Genomic DNA, 13,799 nt, shown 5'->3' on the forward strand with positions numbered 1-13,799 from the left:
AGAAATGACCGTTGTCTTGTTTCATGACAACTTCACAATAAAAGCCACACAGTATTTCGCCAACTGAATTCTTTTTAGTGCGAAGCTGCAGCAGGAGGGTTGATCATTTTGCATCAGCAGTGAATTAATACGGAGAGTTGTGCAGAACAAAAATCAATAGATAGTATGAAGATAAAAATTGGGGATTATAACTTTAAGTACAACACGATACTAAGGATACGAGGTTACTTTTCGCCACTGCAAACAATGCAAAGAACTGCTTGTTTGTCTTGGTGGCGTCTCATGAAGTGGGACTGAAACCCAGTAATGCACTCCATCCATCCTGCTGTGCATGTGGGAAACCCGAAGAGAAATATTCTCCCTCATGGGTTCATTTATATTCAAATGAAGCCCCTCAACCCATTTCTAATTAAGAGCACTGTGGCTCACTGCATTATAGCAAATCGCTGAGATGGATGCCATTGAGAGGAAAACAAAACACAAGCTCCCAACAGGGACAGGTTAGACCAGAACCTATCCGTAATATTGCGTCTCATTCTGCTTCCCTCACCTCCCTCTTGGGGGGAGAGCAGTCGGGGAAAAGTGGAGGATTAAGCAGAGGAATCTGTCTCGCCTGATTGAACAGATGAGGCTGGATTTTTTTTTTTTTTTGGGGGGGGGGGGGGGAATAAAAGGAATGGGATGATTAGAGAGGTAGAAAGATGAAAATGGACTCCTTCACATAAAGTCATTACCATAACAATATGTTCTCCAGAGAAATGGGGCCTACTGGAGATGGCTAAGACTCTTCTGGACTCATATTGTCCTTGCAGCACAGAGCACATTGTGAGTCAGTCATAGCTTGTTTTTATGTGTGTGCATTATCCTATACATCTCCCTCCCGCAGCAAGGAATGATTTATAGACTGCCAAAGCTTTTAAAATTCACTTTATTCGACAGAACAGAGTGTGAGTGGGTTTCCTGCTTTGCATACTAACTTGTCCTTCCAGACAGGATACTGTTTGTGGCAAAGGGCCTAGACATACAGAACAATGGTGAGTTCACCAGTGGGCTAGTTTTAATTTTGATCCGTTTACAGCATGGAGGATTAGTAGCTGCCGCCTCGATTACTGTCTGCCTTTTGAGGTTATTAGAAGTCTCTGGCCACGATACACAGTCGACTCAACAGCACCCTTTATCCAAAGGCCCCATGACCCACTGAACTTCCCACACACATATCCTACATCTTCATACTGTGCACAGCCGCTCCCTCCTTACACTCCTCAGAGGCAGGCGGGGAGTGGGAGGTGCAGATGTTTGGATGAAATTACACTTCACATTTGTTAAAGGAGCACTTGACAAATTTTTACACATCGGGATCAGTTTACTTGTCATAAGAAGTACCACTAAGCTTGTGAAAACAGTTGTATGATGTGGCTCTGTGGCTCTGGAGGAACTTCCTAAAGTTTTAGAAAATCACAGCTTCAGCTTGTGACTTCAAATTTTTAACAGAAAGCCTGTATTAGGGTCATCCTAATTACCTAGTGCTTATAATGCATACCGGATACTGTGATAGCAGCATCCTGGTTTTGATTACAGTGAAGGACTTTTGTTGCATGTCATTCCTGCTCTGTCTCTCTCTTTCCCCTTTGTTTCACCCCTCAGCTGACCACTGCTGAATAAAACCCTTCAGCCAAAAAGAAGCTTTTTGAAAAGTAACCCTGCATTTAAAATTTTGCGTGCGGAGACTTGGAGGTTTACCAGGCAGGGATGGTCTAACAAAAAGATACTCTCGGTTGTATCATGGGCAATGTGTGATCTGACATTTATAGAGCTTGGCCCATATTACAGACTAACAGTCCCTTCAGTTGGGACCATTCTTTGTTAGCTGTGCTAATGGTGTGAATATTGGGATGAAAATGCCCATTGTTGGTTCACCAGTTTGATTGAAATATCTCAACAACTACAGCTACAACTGTTTGACAGAAAATTACCCTGCAGCAATTTTGCTTGATAATAATAATTATCAAGCAAAATGCCAAAAAATTCACTGGTTCCAGCTTTTCCAGTGTGAGGATGTGCTGTGTTTTTCTTCCCTATCTGGTTGTAAATGAGATATATTCAGGTTTTAGACTGTTGGTCAGACAAAACAAGAGGGTTGGAAATGCCACCTTGGGCTCTGAGAAATGGTGACGGGCCTTTTCTCTGGCTTTATAGACTAAATATTTGATAGAAAAATATACTTGACAGTTGAATCAACAATTAAAATAATCATTTATTGCAGCTGTAGCAACAACTATTGCATGGACAGCTCTAAAATTTGGTGCATGTATTCATGTTCCCAGAGGATCAGTGATACCATGAGACTGACATTTGTGATACAGAGTGACATCACTAAACAACATATGGATGGAGGGATTGCTGTGAAATTTCCCATTTGACATCCATGTTCCCCTGGAAGGATGAACTGTAATGAACTTTGGTGACCCTTAAACTTTTCATGGGGTCAGAATTATTTGTCCGAGACTCTAGTTCATGACCAAACATCAGCTCCAGATTCGGCTTTTGACTGACAGTTGTTCCCATCTGCCCCCAGATGTTCCAGTGGCTTTGACCGCCATCGGCAGGATTGGGTGGATAACAGCTGCCCAGATGAAGTGAGCGTTTAAGATAAACACATGTGATGACCAGCCGTTTGTGTGTGTGTGTGTGTGTGTGTGTGTGTGTGTGTGTGTGTGTGTGTGTGTGTGTGCGTGCGTGTGTGTGCGCGTGCGTGTGTGTGCGTGTTTGGAGCTTCCTGGATGATGAATGCTTTTTGCTGTAGTGTAATAGAGGAACACTCTTACATCCTCTCTCACACATTAGTTTTTGCTTTTGAGACAGTGCACACAGCCATGACAACATTTGTCATCTTTCAGACCAAGGACAAGATGTGTGACATCATTGACACTACGTACCTCTACCCCTTCACCACCACCGTTGTCGCCAAAACAACATCCAGGAGCAAAGAGGCCACTGCGGGCAGGGACATGCCCTCCACCTCCCACCCTCCCACCAGTGTCCCCACTGAAGGTAAAGTAGAAAACAGAGCTCGAACAAGGCCACGGTGCAGATTGTGACAGCACCCAGAGCTTTCTCTCAGCTGGTGATGGATGGTCTGTACTGGCAGGATGTTAAATGAAGTGCATTTGCTGGAACTGTTCTTTATTGGTATTGACGCGTTTCCTCTTATACAACACGCACAAGACACTTCTCTCTTTTGGAGAATGCGTCTGTCTTGCTCTCCACTTAAGATAAAAAAAATTCATTCCAGATGGCAGGCAGCGGAGCAAGGCGCAGCAGCTGTGGTTCTACCAACTTTTAAACAATACAGATTGAATTAGGACAAATCTCTCCAGTCCAAAATAGATGCACCCACACAAGCCTGCGATCATGTCATTCAGCTGTGCTGGCTCGCCATCAATCTTTGTTTTCAGAAAAGTTATATTCCTGAAGACGTACTTTTCTGATGATGGATCTGTTGACATTTTAAAAGTATTCTCATTGTACTGTTGCTCTCCTTGACCAGTTTTTAGGTTAACTATGTGGCATTGCATTCAATAGTTGGATCAGAAGGCCAATTTTCATTTTTGAGAGCTAAATATTTAATAGCAAATCAGACAGAGTGCTGGCTTTTGTCTCAGTAAGTGGAAAGTACAATCATTTCAGAGTTTAGTGAAATTGGCTCGATCTGATCCAGATACCGATGCTTTCTGAAAGCTGCTCATTGTGATTACCTGACTCTGTCTCTCTCTCAAGGTCTTATTTTACATTTGAGGTTTCTTTTCAAGTCGGGTCCCATGACAGTGTCTTTTTGGAGAAAGGAGAGTAAACTGGACATAGAAAAAGTCACTTCCACCATGTCACAAATTAAAAGATACACAACTGTTCCTTGTACATGATAAACGTGGGCACTGTAGTTTATTTTGAGTCACTTGTACATAGGTTACACTGTCATGTTGCTGTAAATACTCAGTTGAGCAACATATTCGAGTTAATCCGCAGCTGAAAATAGTTCCAACCAAGGCAATGATGGCTCCTGTTTGAGTAATGTTTTAGAAAAGCTGCAGTGTCCAGCTTCTAGGAATGTATTAGCATTTTTCTTTAAACATAAAACTCTGTATTTGTGACGTGTGTTTGAATATTTGCATCTACACTAGGAACCACTGGGCTTTGGACTGTATTGAGAGATATTGTTAGCTTAATTATCATGACAACAAATGTTGTAGGGCGCTTTCCTTGGTGAGCTCATAGTACAGGACAGACTTGACGACATTCAATACAGCAAACTTATAATAAAACGTTAACATTGCAAAACACAATAGGCATAATACCATGTTGGTTTGCTGACAACAACAAAAATATTAAATAATGCTAACTCCAGAAATTAAAACCCACAGATTCCCCAAATCTGATTACAAATCTTGCTTGAGAAGGAAACATTGAATATTCTTAGATATGCACCTAAAGGTAAAATATTTCATACGTCAATCATCATGTGCTTCCCCTTCTTCTTCCTAATAATGTGGAGAGTGTTCGGTTTCTCTTCCTTACAGTATAACACAGCAAAGGTCAGACAAGTCATGCTCTTTTGATATTGCAGTGTCAAGTATTGAGCACATGATTAACTGCACCCCAGCAGGTGACTAACTCAAACCACGCTGCAACATAATCTCAGACTTGTCTCATGCAAACCCCCTTTGAAAAGCAGCAGACATCATTCTTTTGCTGATGTTAGGAAAATGCCAAGGTATCCTCCATAGTTTGTTTACTTCTATTTTTTTTTTTTTTTTTTTCTGTCTCTAGAGAAGTGAAAGTATTGAGCTGGCTGAATTTATTGTGCCAATTTTCAGCTCATTTCCCTTTTTATGGCTTTTGAGCACTTTGTTTAATGAAACAGGCAATTAATGTCAATCAGCTCCAGATGTGATGCTGTTGTATCCAAAACATAATACAGACGATTCAGGTAACATCACGTCACTGTGTCAACATCCGTATTACACATTGTTTAATATAATCAATACTAAAAGCACACACTGTACTGTATGCTGTGTCTTTTCCACTGAGTCTTGTGGTTGTGTTTGTGTTGTCCCGGGCAACCAGTCATGTCAGACATCCACTTTTATCCTTGGATGAGTGAATTTACTGCATCCTTGTAAGAACATGAGACCCCATCTATGTAGAGCAGCTATATTTCAGTGTATATCAGTGTATCTGACAGATTTAATATATTCAGTCTCAGAGATATTATGCTTCTCATCAAAAAATGTCTTTGGCTTGCTTACAATTAAGTAAGAAGCATGCAGTATACAATAAAAACATACTAACAAAATGCATAAATACGTGCAAGTGTTAGGCTACAATGTCCTTCATTGTTTGTTTATGATATGAGGGATACGCTGGTGTTGTTCTTTATTTGGAGCTCTATGGCAAAAAGGAATAACATATATCAGGCTTGGGATACAAGGACAGTAGTTACTATGATCAGCAGAGAACACAGAATATCACCAGACTTAATCCTTAAAGGGGTGTGGGAATGGAACGAGAGCTCAGTCTGTGGTTGTGATGGTTGGAACAAAGTATATCAGTTCATGTTTTGGCTCAGGACACATTGCAAACAATCCATGTTGAAGCCCCCTTAAAGGACTTTTAACTCTTCCACGGTCGAGGCTTCTAAGATCAAAACTTTGACCTTGGCTGTTCTGAATTCAAAACAGAAACTTGAAGGGGATGGTGCTTTTGGGTTGTAGTCCCTTGACTTTGGAACAGGCTCCTTCAAAGTTTTTGAAAAGCCGTATGTGCACATTTTTTAAAGGATATTAAAACTAACTTGTTTCCTCTGGCAATTTCTTGATGAGATTTTTTTTTTTTTTTTTAGTTTGTACAGTGTGTGTCCCTGTTTTTCTCGACCGGTCCATCTCTTCAATCTCTTGCTTTTTACCCTATTGCTTTAAGTCTTTCCGTGAAACACTTTGCAATTATACTCTTATCAAAAGTGCCTTTAAAATTGCGTACTTACTTATTAAATCTCAAGTTTTAAAAAGTGCAAGAGTGCAGCGTCTGCAGTGTTATTCCACACTGCTCCTATCTGGTTGATGTTATTCTTCCTCTATTGTTGAGCTTTATAAAGCTTCTCCCATTCAGGCCTGAGCTTTCCATTATTTCATCTTCACGAAAAGGCATTTACTTTTATAACTAACTGAGGCAGTAGCCAACTTTTTCTCTATTGCACCTCCATTGCGGGGGCTGAGTTTAAATGGACACTCCAGTGCAGTTGGTCGCGCTTGACGGGCGGCTGTGTTGATGGATGGATGCAGTGAGTTCAGGGAGGGCTGTGAAAACTGTCCAGCTGTGAGGCAAAACATGACGAGTCGTCATCCAGATCAAACCAGGGCGTGGTGAGAGGACAAACAGACGAGCAGGGGAATAAAATGTCTCTGATCTGTGTGTGTGTTAGTATCAAGGAGGTCAAAGCGGTCATGCTGAGGTATTTGTTGCGTAGTCAACACGGAGAAACTCTTCTGACTGCCTGACATGTACAGAGGATCAGTTTCCCAACATTCCCCAGTCTCCTCAGCTGCAGGGGTCAAAGGTCAGGTTGGAGTGCAGGCCGGGTGGTTCACGCTAATGTTGGCAACCTGCAGCTGGACAGGAAAGTTCAAATAAAAAAAAGGCAAACTGGAAAAGAGTAATGTATCTGCGTGGGTGGGGGGGAAGACCCAACACTGAAACTTTAGATGTCCCATTCCACTGAACTTCATTTGCCTGCTTCAGAGGAAATACACCCAGTTGCCAGTTTATTAGCTTGCTAAAGCTAATTCAGTTTAATACATCAGTCCTGCGATAAATCTTCATGAATTTTATAATGTTCAGTTTGTGGTGAAACTGTTTCAGAGAAGTGTTGATTCAACTTTATGGCCAGTTTGGAAGATGTAGTTTGTGGTGGTGTTGAATTACACTGGCAGACTTTACTAGACTTTGCTCTGAACATTATCCATAATGTGAGAATGCAAAAAATAAATAAATTAGTAATAATACTACTCAGTTATAGGGTCATTAATTTCACTTCATTTCCATGGAAACACATGAAGTCTTCTATGTCCCATCTCCATCCTAGACAAAAATTCTGGACATTTTCTTCAGAACCTTTTAGACCAACTTTAAATTCATCTGGGCCTGGTTCCATTATTTACATAATCTCCAGTTACATAACTTTTTATTTATAAATACATTTTCTGTTTTTGAAGGTCCAAATGGCAGAAGTACGATTCAATATTAAGCATTCTAGATGGATTCTGTTCACTTCCAGTATAAATCCAAATATCCAAAATCCAGATACAGATAGACACACTGGTAAAACAGATTTAAATGCTTCTTTTCCTTGAGCAGCGATGCTGATCCATACTCATGACCCTCACTCCGGTGTGGTATTGACTTGGACTAAATTTTGTGCGGTCGCTCACAGTACTATATCTCATTTAATGATTCATTTTCGGACCCCAAACTGTGGCTGCATTCACTTTTTTGAAAACTGCACCAGAAAATCCTTTTGAATTAAATCATTCAGTGAAATATATCTGGTGGTGTATGTGCTGAATTTACATAATGTGAATCCTACGGTGTGTGTAAATGCCTGCTACCCTTGGAGGAGAAGTGGGTCACGCTACATTTCCATATTTCACATGTATAGTTAACCCCAGACTGCTTTTATGTGTTGAATTATGCATGCTGAACCATTATATTCAAAACATTAATTTTTAATCAGATCTTAAGTATAGTAAATTTCATCTTGAAAGGAAATGGTTCACTAATGAAAGAAGCCTAATTTCATCTGAGGACCTTTGGGGGGTTGTTTATATTGTCAGCGCATCAAAAATAAACTACAAAGAGAAATATTGATTATGTCTGATGCTCATGTTTTTTTCTCTCTTTGTCTCCACACAGATGACACAAAGATCGCTCTGCATCTCAGAGACAACCAGGGTAGGTCCCTGTCTTTCACAGCTGTGGCAAATAACTTTTGTTTCCATTACTGCCCCTGAACTGTGCCTTTACTCCCTCTTGCTTTTATGGCTGCGTGTGTTTGTGTGTCTGCATCCTCTTTTGGTTTCACCACTAAGGTATTGGTACCTGATTGCTTTTTGATCTTTTCAGAGGACATGTGGCTCCATCAGCTGATAAACTTTATCCAGCAGCCGACTGTGATGCTTAACTGTCCTCTGTGGGTTGCAGCGATCAATTATAGTATCTGGACCTGTGTGAGGAAAGGCAGGGAGAGTAGAGGCTATGTGCCCAAATTTGCAATAAAGTTGCTTTAAGTTAAGCTTTATTTTAAAATGTTTAAATAGAGTCACAAAGGCAACATAAAGGAGAGCCATAGATGCAACTTTTCTTCAGTGAGACATGGATATATGTAAGACAGAAGGAGAAAAGACAGTAGCTGTAAAACATAGGAGATACAGTGGCCTTTTAAACTCTTCTGAATGTTCAGCTAAATAACTACATATTTATAAAATTGTATATATTACAGCTTAGCTATATTTTTAGCTGCTTTGTAAAATAGTCCATAGACTCCTAAGACCGCAGGTTTAATGAGAAGCTATTCCAAAGCTTAGGAGCTGCCGACTGGAAGGCACAATCACCTTGAGACAAGTCCGAGGTTCACCTAGAAAACCCTGGATAGAGTTCGAGGGGAGGTGCACAAGGTCTATAATATACTGTGGAGCCCAGGCATGCAGGGCTTTAAAAGTGAGCACTAAAATTTTAAATTGGATCAAAGACCATTTTTAAGAATAGTGACAGCCACTGGCCACTATAACAGTTTTTTCTGTATATTTTGTGCTGCCTGGATGGATTTAATGCTTTTCTAGCAAGATGTGGCTGGAACACTTTTGGAGGTGCAAATCTGTAAATGAGTGAAAAAGTTACTTCCAATATTCATCCTGGCCACAACACAATACTCCTCTTGCACTTATACTGTGGCTTAGCTAGTTTACAGCAATTACAGTCAGAGCCTCAACATTAATTTCACAGTGATTGTATAGCCTAACCACCAAAATGCAGTGTTTTCAGCTGTGCTAAGCAACACAATGTTTTAGTTTCTAATATGTGCAAAACATCCCAACTCTGAAATGATTTCCAGCTCTATCAGTGTTCAGAGATAGCCTCTCAAATGTTTAATTTCCTGCTTGAGAGGAATTGGAAATCCGCAGCTTCTATCACACTTTCATTACACAAACCCTGCATGTATCCAATCACTGGGGCCCTGTCGCAGCAGTGCCTCACACTGTGATGACATCTCTCTGCATTTTATTCATGTATCTGACCATTTTTCACCTCAGATCCGGCAATAATGTCATTCAACGTGAAACGTAGTTGCAAGGAAGGCACTGGGATTATCATACTGAGAAAAGAAAACAAAGCAAGTCAAAGTCATGACAAATTGCTTTTAATCACATTTTATAACTACTGGGTATTTGTGCACGTCGAAGTAAATCAGATTATGATCAGAGATTTTAAAATGTGTCTGCTTTTATGCCAGTCCACCTCTGGATGATCCCGGATGTGTCCCACTCTTCAGCGTGTTTAACTCTCCTGTCAGACAGTTCCTCAGGAGTGTCTACTCAACACCGCCACTCTTCAGCAGCTATTTACAAAGAGGCTGAATTTTCGGTCCGCTTAGTTTGTATTGTTAGTTTCCTGGAACCCCATTAGCCAAGTGAGAGAACGGTTGTGCTCCCGTGTTACAGCCGTGGCACGAAAGTGGAGCTGAAAAAGAAAAGGTTGGCTGGATTTCCTCTCGTTTCATTCGCCCTCACCCAATAGCTCTAATGCGTTTTACTGCTGTCTAAGAGCTCTGCTGTCCATTAGTGTTTACCCACTCTCTTTAGGTTTGAGCAGTCATAAGGACAAAGCTAATGGAGAATGAATTCAGGGCAATTTGCTGAAGACGTGTTCTTAGATGTGCTGACTGTCAGCAGCCCACTTTGCCCCAGTATAAATGATATTTTGAAGCCTTTGTCTCTGCTGTCTGATTGGATTAAATGTACCACTCAGAAGAGTCCAGATGAAACCGTCAGTCTCAGAGGGCCGGGCTCCTCCAGACCTCTAGAGAGACCCACTTGCCTGCTGCTGGTTATTTAGCTGCTGGGCTGTTGATTTCTCATTGTGTCTACATCTCCGCTCAGTTTCATGCCCCCTTCTAACCTACTAACACGGCAGACTAACAGCCTGTCGCATCCTTTGTGCTTCCAGCTGACCAAGAGATGGCTGTAAGACTCTGTAGCACTGACAGATAAACACAGGAAAAATGTCTTTCTGAGAAAAAAAAAAAAAAAAAAAACAAGCCCTCCTCAGTCTGTGATGTTGAGGATTACGCACAATAGCTAAAAATGTCATCATGTCATTTTCTCTGCCAAGTTGTTTTTCTCTGAAAAGTAGGGCTCCTGAGTTGCTATGTTTAAAACTACACTCTGAGAGCTGTTGTGACAATGCTTTATTTAAAAGAAAATGGCATTATGGAAACTACTCAGTTGGATTAAGCACATTGGAGGCAATCATTTATTTTGTTTAGTGTAGAAGTGACGCTTCAGCACAGCAAATCATCCATGTATTGAAGCTTTTTCAGATTTCCTGCTCTGGAAGTGCATGTTGAGGCTCCGCTGACTTACAGCACCACACATTCACAGTGACTGCCCACACACACTGGACAGGTTTGATTACCACCCGGTTATTCTCTGTGCTGGAAATCAATGAGGCAGGGAGCCAGGGGAGAGACTGGTTGGCTGACAAGCTCGGCGGTGGCTATAGCTGCTAATTAAAGGCAGGGAGGAGGCTAGGGAGAGGTTGCCGAGAGGGGGGCACAGAATCTGCAGCCCGGTGAATAGATCCGCGCTGAACCTGCTATAAATCTGTGATAAGATAAGCTATGAAGGTAGAATCCATGCTGTTTGTTTCATAATCACTTCATTAGTTCTGTCCTGCTATGATCGGTGTGTCTGCGCTGGGACGAGCCGACACTCTTAATCTGTGTGTTTTCGTCGTTTTCTTTTATTCTGTGTTTTCCCTTGTTTTGTGTGTGTGTGTGTGTGTGTGTGTGTGTGGGTTAGATCAAAACAAAGATTGGCAGTAGGTTACAAGACACTATTATCATCTTCAAAAGAACTCACAAAACACCTGCTGTGTCGAATCTGAGGCTCCAATATGAATCTGAGAAAGTGCTTTAAAGACGAGTGTTCCAAGGCTCAATTGAAGGACGGGCTTATTATGTAGTCGCTATATACTCCCTCTTCAGTCTGCAGTGCCATAACTGGAGGCTACAATGGGACTCAGTATCAGCATCTATAGGCCTGCGTCTATCACAACCATACACTGCTAACCTTGGCGTGGGATTACCTCCCACTCGAGAGGAGAACTGCTCATGAATACCTAAACAGAAAGAACAATCGTGCCACAGATACTCCGCTTTAACCTGAACCTTGAATTTCCCTTTGAAACTGAAGGGAAATGTCTCCTTAATCACTTTGTCTAAGACGCAGCCACCCTGTTAAATCCACTCAAACATACACGGCGTGTTATGTGCCAGGATTTGCAGTAGAAATGTCATTGTTTACGTTTTCAGATCAAATATCTTTTCTTTCAAAGTAGTGACATTTAGCAAAACTTTGACAACAAGCATGTCCATTTTAAGGAATATTGGTACATGTGAGACAGCAGAGTATTGATGAATGATGAGTGCCCCCTCTTGGTCAACACTGAAACTGTAGTTTTAAAAAAAAGTCCCAGCGTTTTAAGCATGCAAAGCAAACCCCTAACCCCAGCAGTGCTCTAACACTCTGACACTATCTGTATCTGTGTATAAAAGGCTGTAAAAGGTGATTTCCCATGTGTTTTTGTTTTTCGGTGACGCCAGCAGACAGCACTGTGGGCAGGATGCCAGGCACACACCCTCTACACACTGGTCTGATCCTCGGTATCCTGCTGGTGATGCTCATCATGGTTGCCGGCGTGCTGGTCACCGTCTACATCTACCACCACCCCACCTCTGCCGCCAGCCTCTTCCTCATCGAGGTGCGTAGGGACATGATCTGACATGAGTTTTGACCTGTGTCTCTTTAGTAGTAGTAGTAGTAGTGGAGAGTTTGAGATTGCAAACTCATTGTTGATCTTATCACCTTGTCGCTCTCTGCAAGGTCAAAAATGAATTTTCGATTGCAGCCTAAGCGGATGAGATGTCCTCTCAGTGCTCAGACAGAATGAAAGTGTGTACAACATGTACAACTCTGTGACAACTGGGCAACTTCATCTGCTGAGGATGATCATGTGACGTGAACAAGATGATGTATAAACTATACAAGATTTAAACAATTTATGGATCCATAGGCTGATGATAGAAAGTTTGCTTGTGCTTCAATAAACAGAGATCGATCCTCTATGTGATGCTGATGCTGGGGAGAAGATATGCAGTGTTTTGTCTGACCACCCAACATTCATAAGACAAGGCTCATTTCTTAAAAATGCAGACAGTTCTCATTTGCCAGAATATGGTTATTAAGTTAGGAATGTGTACAAACTCAGTTTATTTGTGAGATGGCAGATTTTTCTCAGACCTTCAGACATTCCAGTGGAATAGTTTGAAAAGATGTCTGCTCCAAAGTGTCTTATAAAAAACAGACCATCTGCACAGAGAGTTGTCTCCTGACTCATAAATATGGATCATGATTTTCAGAGGGGGGATGATGAAACTTGGTGCACATGGTCGTTCTTAATGTGAATTAATGTGAATTCCCCGAGGATGAGTAGACGCTGTTTAAAGTGTTGCACAGTGAGTTGTGTTCAAACATCTTTTAAAAACAAACGACAGCTCCTTATGTTTTAAGTCGCTCTCGTCGTCAGCGTTGCAGGGTCGTCATCAGTCACACAAATTCCCTGATCTGAATTTTGCTCGCTAAAGTGAAGCTCCGTCTTCGCGTGCAGTACAAAAGACAAAAGCCAGAGCGTTCATCACTAACTCTTGTAAAGTTTTATAGTTTATGTCTGTGGCTCTCAGACTCTCAGTCCTGACGGAGACATAAATCTCTGAAAACAAGCCGAAATTATTTATGCTCATTTTTAAAACAAGCTAAATAAATTCCTACAACATATGGGCACTGTAGGGACCATTTTAAACTGTGGATTAAAGCTAATTCGGTGCTTTATGCAGCAGGTTCCCGACCCAAAAGGGTCGCAAAATGAAAATAATGTCACAAGATGATTTCCTTATTAAATAAATTCTGCTTCACAAAATTAAACTTATTTTTCAGACTTTACAATGACTTTATCCCCCCACCCCCTTTTTTTTTTTTAAATTAAACACAGTGTAGTTTTACCTCTTAGGGCCTCAAGTCATCATGGGCAGGGATAACCACTCTTTGATTACACAGCTCACATCTCACATATGTCAGAATATCACCAGACTTGTCCTGCTGAACACACTTTATCTCAGCAGAGTTTTGGCTCAGTAGTTAATTAAGGCAAACAGAGATGACCCTCAGCCCTCTCCTTTAACCTTGATGACACGGTGACCTCTGACCTTTATCCTAAACTCTGTCCCCACACATGTCCTCTCCCACCCACCCTCTGCAGAGACGCCCGAGCAGGTGGCCAGCCATGAAGTTCCGCCGGGGGTCAGGTCACCCAGCTTACGCGGAGGTGGAGCCGGTGGGCCAGGAGAAGGAGGGCTTCATCGAGTCCGAGCAGTGCTGAGCGTCCCTGCGACCCCACCCCCTCCCCACCCCCACACC

The 13,799-nt window shown here is 41.7% G+C and overlaps 1 protein-coding gene across 1 annotated transcript in view; it reads left to right on the top strand.

Moving 5' to 3' along the window:
* Window positions 1-13,761, top strand: part of plxdc2 (plexin domain containing 2) — an 83,739-nt gene extending 69,978 nt beyond the window's left edge. The window contains exons 10-15 of the mRNA XM_022767230.1: window positions 2,576-2,636; window positions 2,898-3,051; window positions 7,963-8,001; window positions 9,441-9,449; window positions 11,930-12,087; window positions 13,642-13,761. Of these exons, the coding sequence (XP_022622951.1) occupies window positions 2,576-2,636; window positions 2,898-3,051; window positions 7,963-8,001; window positions 9,441-9,449; window positions 11,930-12,087; window positions 13,642-13,761 (541 nt within the window). The remainder of the gene's footprint in view (window positions 1-2,575; window positions 2,637-2,897; window positions 3,052-7,962; window positions 8,002-9,440; window positions 9,450-11,929; window positions 12,088-13,641) is intronic.
* The last annotated feature ends 38 nt before the right edge of the window (window positions 13,762-13,799 follow it).

Source organism: Seriola dumerili, unplaced genomic scaffold (genome assembly GCF_002260705.1).
Source record: "Seriola dumerili isolate Sdu_G_001 unplaced genomic scaffold, Sdu_1.0 BDQW01001124.1, whole genome shotgun sequence".
Lineage (NCBI taxonomy): Eukaryota > Metazoa > Chordata > Actinopteri > Carangiformes > Carangidae > Seriola > Seriola dumerili.